The sequence below is a fragment of the Callorhinchus milii genome, unplaced genomic scaffold (assembly GCF_018977255.1).
Source record: "Callorhinchus milii isolate IMCB2004 unplaced genomic scaffold, IMCB_Cmil_1.0 Scaffold3, whole genome shotgun sequence".
In the NCBI taxonomy this organism is placed as follows: Eukaryota; Metazoa; Chordata; class Chondrichthyes; order Chimaeriformes; family Callorhinchidae; genus Callorhinchus; species Callorhinchus milii.
The window spans coordinates 25,406,061-25,419,236 of NW_024704744.1; the positions used below are offsets into that span (position 1 = coordinate 25,406,061).

General features: G+C 37.6%; 1 protein-coding gene across 1 annotated transcript in view; it reads left to right on the forward strand.

Annotated features, from left to right (window-relative positions):
- The window catches only part of ift172 (intraflagellar transport 172), a 62,924-nt gene that overhangs the window by 39,797 nt on the left and 9,951 nt on the right, over window positions 1–13,176 (forward strand). Inside the window, exons 30-38 of the mRNA XM_042333279.1 lie at window positions 1,317–1,459; window positions 2,147–2,240; window positions 3,594–3,658; window positions 5,552–5,732; window positions 8,718–8,827; window positions 9,319–9,448; window positions 10,043–10,141; window positions 10,813–10,922; window positions 12,624–12,687. Coding sequence (XP_042189213.1) covers window positions 1,317–1,459; window positions 2,147–2,240; window positions 3,594–3,658; window positions 5,552–5,732; window positions 8,718–8,827; window positions 9,319–9,448; window positions 10,043–10,141; window positions 10,813–10,922; window positions 12,624–12,687 — 996 coding nt within the window. The remainder of the gene's footprint in view (window positions 1–1,316; window positions 1,460–2,146; window positions 2,241–3,593; window positions 3,659–5,551; window positions 5,733–8,717; window positions 8,828–9,318; window positions 9,449–10,042; window positions 10,142–10,812; window positions 10,923–12,623; window positions 12,688–13,176) is intronic.

The following is a 13,176-nucleotide window of genomic DNA, read 5'->3' on the forward strand; positions in this document are numbered from 1 at the left end:
GCCTTTCACATTGGAAGGACGTCCTAAGGTGCTGGACAATGGTTTGCACCCAATCTGGGGGTTGGATTTGGGAAGGGGTGGGTTGAAGGGGGGGTTGGAGGCCAAGGAGGATGGGGTGGAAAAGTAGTGAGTGAGAGTAATACAGGACAGAGATACCGGCATTTTTTGGGGGTGTGGCAGCTCAGGTCAGGTGGCAGCCAAAACACACACACCAAGATTTGGAGCAGAGTATTAATGGGGCATGCTTAGCCTGCTGGCATAGGGGGAGGCCAAAATTTGGTGTTTGGACATTAAACCTATTGAATTCACTTGAAATTCAGTTCTTGCTGAATGAGAATCAAACTGACTGTCCAGTTAGTCTTGAATGTGGGCCAGGTAAGTATTCCAAAGGACATTAAGTTAGATAGTCATTCGCAGCAGTCCACTTCCAGTATAAATTGCAAAAGGCACAGTCAGATTGGGCACAAAGACAAATCAATAGCCGTATTGATCAACATGATAGGAAACTTTCAAAAGAACAATGTTCAGTGATTTTCCTCAACAGCTGACTTAATGCCAGTGTCCATCTGCTTGAAAGTTGTTAAAATGAAGATCAAAGCTAGTTGGTTTGTTGGAGAAATATTGAATAAAAGCCTATTTAAGGTGTCAATCTCACTAAGTTGGTAACCTCTGAGTCAGTTTTGGGTTCAAGCCCCTTGTCAGGACTTTGAACTCATAGTCTAGATTGAAACTCCAACGAGAAAACTGCATGGTATTATCAGATGTGTTGCCCTTCCAATAAGACATTGAGATAAGGTTCTATCTGACTGTTAGGAGGATGTTAAAAATCCCATGCCACTATTTCAAAAGGGAAGGAGAGTGTCTCTTTGTGTCCCGGCTAAACATATTCCAGATAAAATTCATCATTTACATGGCTGTTTATGGGAAATTTCTGTGTGAAAATTGACTGCCAAGTTTGCTACACTTTGCAGTCAACTTTACAGACTGCTTTGAACCATTATCGACTTAATAGGTGCTATATTAAATCCAATGATTATATTTTCTTTATTTAGTTGAGGAGTAAATACACATTAAACTGGGACTACCGTGAAAGCAGTGACTTAGTGAAGGATAACGGGAAGTTAAGAAGTATGCATGGAATATCTTGCGATTCTGATGTTGTGCACGTAGAACAATCACATTTGTACAATATTATTGTTTTCTTACACATATACGTCAAAGAACATGTTGCAGAAATATGCCAATTTATTTTATTAAAAGCGATGAAGATATAAGAGGAAAGGTTTGAATTCAAGAAATCCCTGTTACATCTACAGGTTTCAAAGGCTCATGGAGGTGCAAATGCCCACAAGCAGGTGGCTTACTTGTGGGCTAAGAGTATGGGAGGTGAATCTGCAGTTAAACTGCTGAATAAATTTGGCCTTCTGGAAACTGCAATTGACTATGCAGCTGACAACTGGTAAGATACTCTGTAAAACAAATGATAGTGTGAACTTTTAAATGCATTACCTCGTCCTGCACTAAAGGTCAACACAACCTCATCTATTTCTCTCTCTTCAGAAAAGTACTTAATCAAAAAATTAAAAGAGAGCAAATATTTTTTAACCTATTATAATAATACTTGCATTTGATATAGCGCTTTTCAAGTCTTCAAAATGTCTCAAAGCGCTTCAGGGAATATACTGTAAAGTGAATTGACTGTATATTTATGGGTGAATATTTATAAACTTTTATTTATACTTATTAAAAAGGAGCTTCTTGGGAACTGCGTGGTCTGGACACATGAATGTGAATACATAGGCTGAATACTTTAAGGAGCAATTCTAAAATAGCAGATTACACTGCCATTTATTACAAATCAATCATATCCAAAAAATATTGCTGATTCAACATAAAATAAAACTTGAAAATGGTCTTTGTTGGTCATAGCCAGGAATGTAAATTATGATGTTGCTCAATAATCTTTTCAAGTAGCTTTTTAAATTGTTTTGAATTGAGTTTGCAGGAAAGTTTACCTCAAAATAAACTTAGAATTTAGTATTCCTCCATTTATCAGTCAAAGCCTAGTTTTTTAAAAAAGAAAACATCTAACTACTATGTGTACATTTCCTGTAACTACTTGCTCTGTGGTAAAATTCTATTTCAGCTCTTTTGAATTTGCATTTGAACTGGCGCGGTTATCTATGAAACACAAAATCCCTGATATTCATCTCAAACATGCCATGTTTCTGGAAGATGAGGTAAGTCTTTTATTCTGTGAATATTCAATTAAATGTCATTGTAATGTCATATCTTGATAACATTTTCTACTAATGTATGCATCATTTAATGTACTATAATTATAGTTGATGGACATTGATTTTTTTTCTCTGATTTTCATCGGTACTGATGATTTAACTGATTTAATTCTTTTAGATTTTTACCTTTTAAAATAAATTTTTACTTACATTTTCACATTTGGAGAGACAAAATGGAGGCAGATCGGCAATCAGTAATGTATCCATATTTATTGCGATGTAAAGTCATGAAAACAATAATCTTTGATTTCATCCAATTGTTAAAAAATATTTTTCCTTTTAAATGGTAATTTCTACTGCTTCAACAAGTGCATGCATCTCAGGCTCCTGTTAGTGAGTCATTCTCACAACTAGCATGTATTTTAGTCTCCTTTCCCCTCCCCCACCCCCCCAAAAAACAAAGCTTTACTGATGTGTTTACTTCTAATCTAATCCAGTAAAGCTTAAATATAATACAATACCATTTGATGTAATAAATTTCATGGTAATAATAACATGCTACAGGCATTTTTGGCAACTAAACTAGCTGGCAAAAGACTATTAAGTTTAAAAATTATTCATTTTATATTATTAATAACTCCACGGTTTATCAACCTTTTGGTTCAGAATACAGTTATTCAGAATTGGACATGGACTGTCCAGAAACAAACACAAATTTGACTTTTATCTGTCAGTGAGAAGAAAGTAATATTTTTTTTAACCAGGTAAAATTCAAACCCAGGTTTTTGGAATTATTTTACTTAATAATCTCACAAGGTACGTTTTACTGCAGTGCTATTTTCTTAAACTTTGGTAACATATTGTAAAAAAAAAGTGCAGTTCTAAGAAGGTTTGAGTGTACATGCGAGAGTTCACAGTATGAGAACGGTGATGTATGCAGTCTTTACCAATGCATCAACATTTGGTTGCACATCTGTTAAGTGTAAACCTTATAGTCTGTGGCATGTCATGTATATTTTTGTGGGCATTTAGCCACTCTGCCCCCACCCTCTGGAACTCCATCTCGCAGTCCCTTCGCCTCACCCCTCCCTTGCCTCCTTCAAGACCTGTCTTAAGACCTTCCTCTTCGACTGTGCCTTTGATCACCCTCCTTCCGCCCTGCCCTCTACCCTTCCTGTTCCCGGCCCCCAGCTCGGGTCCAAAACATTGAGTGTCCAGCGCCTCGGGACGTCCTCCCGATGTGAAAGGCGCTAGACACATGTAATTTTGTTGTTGTTGTCATATTGCTGAAAGAAAAAAAATAAGATGTTTCTGTCTGGTTGAAGAGACTACATTTCTAATGTTTTGTGATTCTAGGGAAAATTCAATGAGGCAGAAGTTGAATTCATTAAAGCAGCAAAACCTAAGGAGGCTGTCCTTATGTGAGTCAAAATACTTGCAGAATTTCTTTTTCCACTAACTACAAACTTTAATGGAATGAGAGATAAACAAAATATTAACTGGAAAGTGTTGAAGAGTAACACAGTGAACAAATGAATAGTTCTAAATATGACACATGAAAAGCAAATGTACATAATAGAGTGTTGTTTATTTGTTCACATGTCTATTGATCCTCATTGGGTCTTGGCATGGATGTGGGGCTGGGATCCTGGCAAAAAAAAAGCCTGTTGTGTGAATGCACATGTGCGTGGATGGTTGTTAGGCAAGTGATCTAGGCAATCTGAGAAGCTTTCTTAGCAACTGCATGTGACTTGAGAGAAGACGAGCCTTCATAGAGGTATAAATTTTAAATGGGATTGAAAAGTAAACCCATAAAAATACTTTAGGTAGGATGCCCCAAGATAGTAGAATGAAAGGTTTAGACTTGTAAAGGGCAGTTTCAGGACAAATACCAAGAGTTTTTTGTTCATTCAGAAGTTAATTGACGACTGGAAGAGGTTGCCAAGAAGGGTAGTCAAGGCCAGAACACTGGACTTATTTAAGAAGTAGATTGATTCTGTGTGGGGGGACATTAGGATGGATATTCTGAAGGGATGAGATTAGTTGGGTTGACAAGCCTACTTCATTCAAACTGATTTTGTGATCTTCACACATACACAGATTCTTGATAGTGAGAATCTCAGTCTCACAAGGTAAGTTTTGCACAGTGGGTTATTTTTATACAGTATAAGGTTAGGGTCAGAAAGAGATAGACAGATAGTTAGAGAGACCGGAGAGAACTGTGTGCCACTACAGTGCAACTATAACCTGCTGATGGAACCACTTTCTGGTTAGCACTGTTGCTAATTTGTATTTTGTATTCTGTCCAATTATCCTCCCTGTTGCTTATCCGCAATGCCCCACTTAGTGTAGATAATTGGCTCTCTATGGTACTAAGGAAAATGAATATAGATTGCATAGCCAGTCCCCAAAATAAATTAATTAATTCTCTGAAGGCTTTAAAAAAAGGAAAACACAAAGAAGAGAATTGAAATGTGCTGAGAGAGATTAAAACAGATATTGGAAATGCAACAAGGGTTGAGTTGAAAATTGGCAAAGTAAGTTAGAAGTAAATCTTCTAATATAACAGTAAAAGAGTATTTACAGATGAAGCTGGAATATTTGAGATGAAACGCTTACAACATAAAAATAGCGTGGTAACTAAAGAAAAAAAAATTAACTGTTTCTGGAATTGCATTGGAAACTCACTAATAATGTCAGCAAACAGACCAATAAATTTTGATCACATTTGCAGATTGACGTTACTAGTGAGTGTGTATTTCTGTACTATATACCGTAATGTTGAAATGAAAACGACTGCAAAAAACTGACCACATTAGTGGGGTGACTCTTCAGGTAAAGTGGCATCATGTGGAGAAAACCAACCAATTCTGTCAATTTGAATCACTTGAAATCATGTAATCACGCATTTTGAAGCGTGACCATGGAATTTCAGGCACAATTTGGAGTGTGACAATGGCATAATGGGATTTGGGATATTTTGGTGACAAAATGTTAGGAGTAATCATCACAAGCACAAATAAGCGTTATATTGATGCATGTTATAATGAGAATTTTAGAATACGGCTGGAATATTGCATCAAATTGAATCGGAAAAATAGGACAAGAGAACAGCTATTTTAAATAAGCAAACAATTGTTTCAAAGCTGATATTAAAAAGTAATACATGTTTGGAATAATCTACCAAATACAAATATTGGAGCATTTATCTGTTGCATACGATTTTTTCCTTAACTCTTGGTGCTTTCTTTTGTCTCGCATTTGTGTGATATATATAGCCTCTCTATCTTGACATTGTTGTTTACTCTTGAAAGGTATGTACATAACCAGGATTGGGATGCAGCCCAGAGGGTGGCAGAGGCTCATGACTCCGAGAGTGTCGCTGATGTCCTGGTTGGCCAGGCACGGTTCTCCTTTGAACAGAAAGAATACCAAAAGGCTGAAGCTTTCCTTCTAAGAGCACAAAAACCGGAATTGGCTGTCAAGTATTACAAGGTCAACTCCGTTTTACCATTGCAAAAATTGCTTAAAAATAGTTTGGAGTTCTGAGTTCATGACCTAGGTGTTCACACAAACTTATCTCTGTGAAACTTGATTCCAGACTTTAAGAAACCATTTGAATGGGAAAAATGTAAACAATACATCAATATCCTTCCTTGCTAGAAAACAAATCATTCTTCATTTAATATAATAATAATAATATAATAATCTTCATTTAGTTATCTGCAACTTACAATTAAATTGCGGCACTTGCATTCATCATTTTATGTTATAATCAGTTTGCATATTTTGTTTCTCATGTATTTATTTGTGTCCATTGTTCCTTTCTTTTTTATCCTCTCTTATCTATCTTCTTTCCTTCAGCCAGAAGTTAACATAGCCTGGGTTGAATGATATCAATCAAACCAACTTTATGAGTTAGTAAGAAACCGGCTTTGTGGAATCTTCGGTGTTGCTGCTCTTCATTTTTTGTTTAAGTGTCTGCCTGTTGATAGAATAGTTTACAATGCAAAGTTCTCCATTTAGCAGTCATCAAAGAGCGAACAAACCCAAAGGATAACCAAATTTGGACAAACCATGGCAAAATTAGGCTCTGTATGTTGTTCTTCTGCATGAATGATTGGATTACAGTGCTTTCCCTTTTCCCTTTCTTTAGTTTCATTCTCTTTTTCTTCTCTCCTTTTAATTTAATTGCAGTGGCTAGAGTGAATCTTGGATATGGTTCTATGACCTCCTGGATTATGGAGCCCAATATTTATCTATGGGGACAATCATAGTCCTTTATATTTAAGATTTGGATTTGTGATTTTTCTTCTTATGGTACTTTTTCTTTTGCCTTGGATCTCCTTGTTCCATGCTTGACAACTGGCCAAGAAGGTGGGCAACTTGAACCCATGCCAGTCCTGCTCTGAAACTGACTGCAAGGAATTGCACAAAAGCAGAGTGTGGTATCTTCCTTTAATTTCTATCTCTCCCTAGGGGAAACATTTAGTTTTCTGCAGAGCTTCACAGCAGACACCAGGATTACAGGCATCAATCCACTTCAAAAATCAGAATAGTTTTCAACTGCAAATTTTCTCTATTTCTCCTGCTGATGGTGATTAATCAATCTGTATGATTGTGCCCATGGTGCTAATCTTTATCTGCATACCAGGACATTAAAGGAAAGAATTGTTTTGCCATTAAGACTTTGCCTATGGCACTTATAATGGGAAACTTTTCTATTTGGGGAAGAAATTCCACCCGAGTCTTGATTTACTCTATTTTCTATTTTCTTAGCATTCAGAGTGTTCAACATTTGGCAAACAGTTCAAATAAGTCTTAAGTGAATTTAATTATCTTTTTATTAATTTAAATTAATTAAAAAACTTAATTCTGTGTCCCTCCAACTCGCTGATTCACGCTCTCCCTTCCCTCGTTCAAGGCAAGTCTCAAAATAATAATAACAATAATCCTTGCATGTGATACAGTGCTTTTCACATCTTCTAGACGTCTCAAAGCGCTCCACAGAATACACTGTAAAGTGAATCGACTGTATATCCTGTGGGCGAAACGCGGCAGCCAATTGCGCACAGCAGTGTCCCACCCGTGGACTGAGTGACCAAATTATTTTTTTCTTGAGGGATTATTATCAGGCGTGTATCTCTTTCACTGTACTTTCAAGTCATCTTTCCCCTCCCCACCCCCCTCAGCTTCCACCCCAGTTCAGTTGCTCGTCCAGCGGTCAGACACTGCCCCGCATGAAGGGGGCTATATAAATGTAAGTTGTTGTTGCTAAGCACTTTGAGGACATTCCAACTGAAAGACATTTCTTAAGTTCTACAAAACACAAAATACTGCAGATGCTGGAATCTGAAACAAAAACAGAGAGAGCTGGGAAAACTCAGCAGGTCAGCCAGCATCTATGGAGAAAGAAAGGGGGTCAGGGTTTCGGGTCCACGACCCTTCATCAGAACGGTCGTGGACCCGAAATGTTGACTCACTTTTCTTTCTCCATAGATACTGCCTGACCTGCTGAGTTTTTCCAGCTCTTTCTGTTTTTATTATTTAAGTTGTATGAATTTTCTATAGCTCTTAATAATAATAATAATAATCCTTGCATTTGACATAGCGCCTGATCACGTCTTCGAGATGTCTCAAAGTGCTTCACAGAATATACTGTGAAGTGAATTTGACTGTATATTTTGTGGGCGAAACACAGCAGCCAATTGTGCACAGCAGTGTCCCACAAACAGTCGTGAATTTAGTGACCAATTTTTTTTTAAAGTAATTATTACCCCCGGAAATGTGATCAGCCAATTGACTAAGAACTGGGTTCCTACTTACTCCTAGGTAAACAGAGGCAGGTGGAAAAAAATTGATGGGGTGGGGGGGTGGAAAAGCTTCAAAATCAAGACTGAAGTTTCGAATTTGTCAAATTCTGGATGATCTGTTAGTGTCATGAGTGGGGAAGGGTACAATCCATGCACACTTTACAATAGGGCAAGTGGAGAGAAATTATTTTTTTCCTCCCTGGCTCAGGAACATTGAAGCAAAAACAACAACTTCGATTTATATAGCGCCCTCCACACTGCCGGCATCTCAGAGCGCTTCACAGTAACAGATCCCAGGGCCGAGCCAGGGGGAGGGGGAGGAAGGTGACCAAAGGCGCGGTCGAAAAGCAACCCCTTTTAACATCCAGCCTAAGTTCAGCTAACTCAGAATCAATGATGTATTGAGTCTGGGATATTCTAATTTAATTATCTGACTAAATTGTGCAGCTGGAACCTATCAAATGTTAGATTTTAGTCATATATTTAGCAAGTTCTGAATTGTATTTTTTGCCTTGAAGTAAGCCTTGGCAAGGATGTGTGATACCATTTAGAAATGGTACCATTGATTCATCTTCCTAGATGTTACACAATTGTATAGTTGAAAAACAAGGGATTCAGTTTCCTTTTGATATGTTGAAGCCTATTTATTTGGATCTTTTTAATATAGGAAGCTGGAATGTGGAGTGAAGCGATTAGGATTTGTAAGGAATATGTCCCCAGCAAACTGGAACAGCTACAAACAGAATACGAGAAAGAAGCAACTAAGAAGGGTATAATGTGGGTAAAATAGCTGTATAATGTGTAACTGTCTGTCTTTATAGTCAGTTTTTACAAGCAATACATGGGTTTGTTTCTGTACAAGTTATCATTTAGAGTTGCAGTCCTGGTCAGTATTTTTGTCTCTTTTGTTTCTTATAGACACCATGTTTATTGTTACACTGCCCCCTGGTTACACAAAGGTTCATTTGTATGGCATTTTTTTTCTTGAGTGTGGGTCATGCACAACTTTATTTATGAGGGAGCTTTTCACACACGTAGTGTAAAATAGAATGACGAAGGTGATGAGAAATTAGGGTAACAAGTAATTTTTAATGCATTGTACAAATTGCAGAAGTTTGTGGTGTCCTTACTTAAACAGATCATATGCTTTTGTGATTATGATCAACTGTCATTATTCCTTTGGTTCTGCCTGTGTTAATTATTTATTTGGACATTAGTGTACATTCTGTTGATATAAATGTTATTAACTTGGTGACTGTGTATCACAGGGGAGCTGAAGGGTTGATTGAACAAGCCAAAGAATGGGAGCAGTCAGGAGAATATGCCAGGGCTGTGGAATGTTACCTTAAAGTCAAAGAGACCAGCAATCTGGCTCGGATGGAGAAGTGCTGGATGAAGGTAAAACATATAATATATATCAAATAATATATTTACTATGATGTTGCTCATTAAGAGAAACCAAAATGGTAGGCCTAGCTTGTCAAAATATTGTATTATTCAGGTACAATAAGCCTCGTCTCAAACAAGTCTTTACTTAAGCTTTATGACCCTGGATCAGTTAGTATTATTCTCATCCTTGAGGAAGAAGGTTGTAGGTTCAAACCCCATGTCAAGACTTTGAACTCACATACTCTAGGCTGAGACTCTAATACAGTGATAGGGATGCCTTGCATTTTGGAGGTACCATCCTTAGGATGAGTTGAAGCCTTGTCTGCCTGTCAGGTGGACTTTAAAAATTCCAGGGTACTATTGTAAAACAACATCAATTTGCATTTATTTAATGCCCTTCGCGTCTTGGTGTGCTATTCAGAAACAGAAGGGAGTTTCTCCCAGTGTCCTGACTGCATTTTATAGTAAATCCTGTGAAGCGCTTTGGGATGTTCTCCAGACGTGAAAGGCATTATATTAAATGTGAGAATTATTTATTTATTTTGCAAATGCCACTTAAATAATCCCTGTTAACACTTTCTTTTTTGTATACTATTTCATTAGGCTGCTGAACTATCCATCAAATTCCTAAGCCAGGACAAAACTCTTGAGGTTATTCAGGCAGTTGGGCCTCGACTGGTTGAAATCCATAAATACAGTGCGGTATGGATTAAGATTAATATGTTGTTTGATTCTATGCAAGTTGGACTGTATACAGCAAGGAAACCCCATTATAATGCCCCCTCCGATTCCAGATACACGCACTGCCTTTGCTTATATCACTAATGTCCTGTGGATCCACTCCTGATGCTGATGAACTGGCTTACTGTGCTTAAAAAAAAGATTAATTTCCGGATTGACAGGTAGCTGTTGCCCCAGCCTGTTCCTGCTGATGTTCTAGGCTGGATGGTCTGTAATGAGTGCCTTGGAGAACTGTCGCCCTGCCTGACTCAGGAAGTGGACTCCTGAGGAACCACCTTAAAGGATTGACTCGATTCTGAAAATTAAGCTGCAAACTACAATCACCCCAACCCAGAAAGGCATAAATCTAACCAAGGAAATATTTTATGTAACAAACATTATAGCTTTGAATTCCCACACTCTCAAAACTATAAAATACTCAAACTAACTAATTGGGACATGCAACTATGATGTTCTTCTATAATGTCATGCATAAATGACAGATATGTCCAATGTTCATTTTTTTTCCCATTTCTAACTTTTATTTCCATTACCATTATTAATCATGATATGTGATTGTTTCCACTCATGGATTGAATTTCAGACAGTTTTCAGTATATTCTTAATAAACCTTTAATTCTGTGGCCTTTTAGGCAGCTGAACTGTACCTTAATATGGATCTTATTAAAGAAGCAATAGATTGTTTCATAAAAGGGGAAGAATGGAATAAAGCCAAACGTGTGGCAAAGGAGCTTGATTCCAGGTATGAAATGTCAATACGTGCAGAAGAATCAGTGATTAGAAGGCAGTAATGACAAAGAGAGGGTTATATAAGATGTGATGAACCATGATGCTGAAGCTCTAGCACTTTTATAACTGTCACCTGAATCCAGAGATAAGATTATGGCCTCTAAATCATTTTTATATGCTTTACAAAATAATAAATACCGTGAAGCTTGTGGCATCAGTTTTGAGCAGTCTTACATCCAGCATATTTACTTTTTCTCTGGTACCAAGAAGTATCACAGTTGACATCTAGACAGCGGCACACTTTACAGTTGATACTGATGCCATTCACACATGAGGATATAAAGCTTTATGACCCTGTTAAGGGTTGTATACAAATGCACTGGAGTCTCACTGTAACACGGTAAATCTGATCCTAAATTCCCAACTATAGAAAAGCACATTAGTTGTCTGGACTGCACATGGGCACAGCAGAGCTAGCTTATTCTTTTGCTGAAAGGAAAAATGGTCGACTTTGCATTAGAAAAGCAGGAAGTGATGTCATTAGTGACCTGATGAGCCAAAGGTTGGCCATCTAAAACAGCTGACATCAGGACATTAGGTGACTGCTAACATAATTTCCTGTTTTGTGGATATCTACCTAAGCAGGAAGTGATGTCGCAATGATCTGGTTACCCAGAATTTGGTAATGTTTCCATGAAAAGTTGGCCAATACGCTGCAAGCGAACAGGGTGGCTGTATGCATGCCCAGTGAATGGGGTCCATAGTCAATTGCATTCTAACAGAATTCATGCTATAATGAACAACGTTATAAAGGAATTACATTGCATCATTTCATATAATTATCACAATTCATAATTGTGCATAGTCCTCTACAATTGCAACACCAGTTATCTCCATTTTGTTTTCTTAAACTCATAGTTTTCCTTCACTTCAGTGGGGATGCAGTAAGATCATTAGAGCAGCTTTTTCCTTGTTAAGAGCCCAAAACATTGCAAACTGATCATGCCCTTCATAAGAACCAGTTATTTGCAATTGCTATAGTTACCAGTGTTCTGTTTATGTTGCATGTCTTCAAAACTCAAAAAACACCAAATCTGCAAGTTAACAAAATGTTTTAGCCCAATGAACTTTAATTGTAATATATCTAGTTATTCGTACATTGTGTCACTCTGGCTTGGTTGGTAGCACTCTCACCTCCGAGTCAGAAGATTGTGGGGTCAAACCCCACATCGGGATTTGGAACTTATATTGTCTATGTTGACTCTCCAAGCAGTGCTGGGAACCTTGCATGATCAGAGGTACCATCCTTTGGACAAGACATAAAACTGAGGCCCGGTCTGCCTGTTCAGATGAACAATAAAGATCCCATAGCACTGTTTGAAAATAGAAGGTTGTTACTCCCGGTGTCCTGGCCAACAATTCTCCAAGTACAATTGGTCATTCACTCCACGGCTGTTTGTGGATATTGCTTTGCATAAATTGGCTGCCGCATTTCACCCATAAAACACTTTACAATATATCCAGTGAAGTTCTTTGGGATGTCCTCCTGATGTGAAAGGAGCTACATCAAATCCAAAGATTATTTTGAGTCAAAATTAAAATAATTTTTTAGGTAACTTTGTTGATTTTCAAAAATGGTTTCAATTTGTATCAAGTACTATGATCAAAATAGTCTGCTACTTACATTTTACTGCTGATGTTAACTTTTATGCAGATATGAAGATTACGTTGATCACCGTTACAAGGAATATTTGAAAAATCAAGGCAAAGTGGAATCGGTAAAATCTATAATTTTTATATTTTACTGATTAAATTCATACCAGATTATGTTTCATAAGGATGTAGAAAGGATTGGAACAATTCTGAAAGACACTAGATGTTTATTTGAACAAAACACAAAATACTGCAGATGCTGGAATCTGAAACAAAAACAGAGAGAGCTGGGAAAACTCAGCAGGTCAGGCAGCATCTACGGAGAAAGGAAAGTGAGTCAACGTTTCGGGTCCACGACCCTTCGTCAGAACTGGGGCATGTTGGGAGGGAGAGGTTTTTAAGGACAAGTTGAGGGGGGGAGGCAGGAAAAGGACGAAAAAGAAGACAAAGGAGAGAATGTGTTAGTTGAAGTGTTAAAGAGGTGATAATAGTGTAAAACAAAAGGGGTAGTTGTACAACAAAAGGAGGCGGTGGGTTAAAGCAAAACTGCGGAGAATAGGTGTTAATAGTGCAGAACAGGCAACACAACAGAGAGGCAAAGAGTGTCTGGGGTG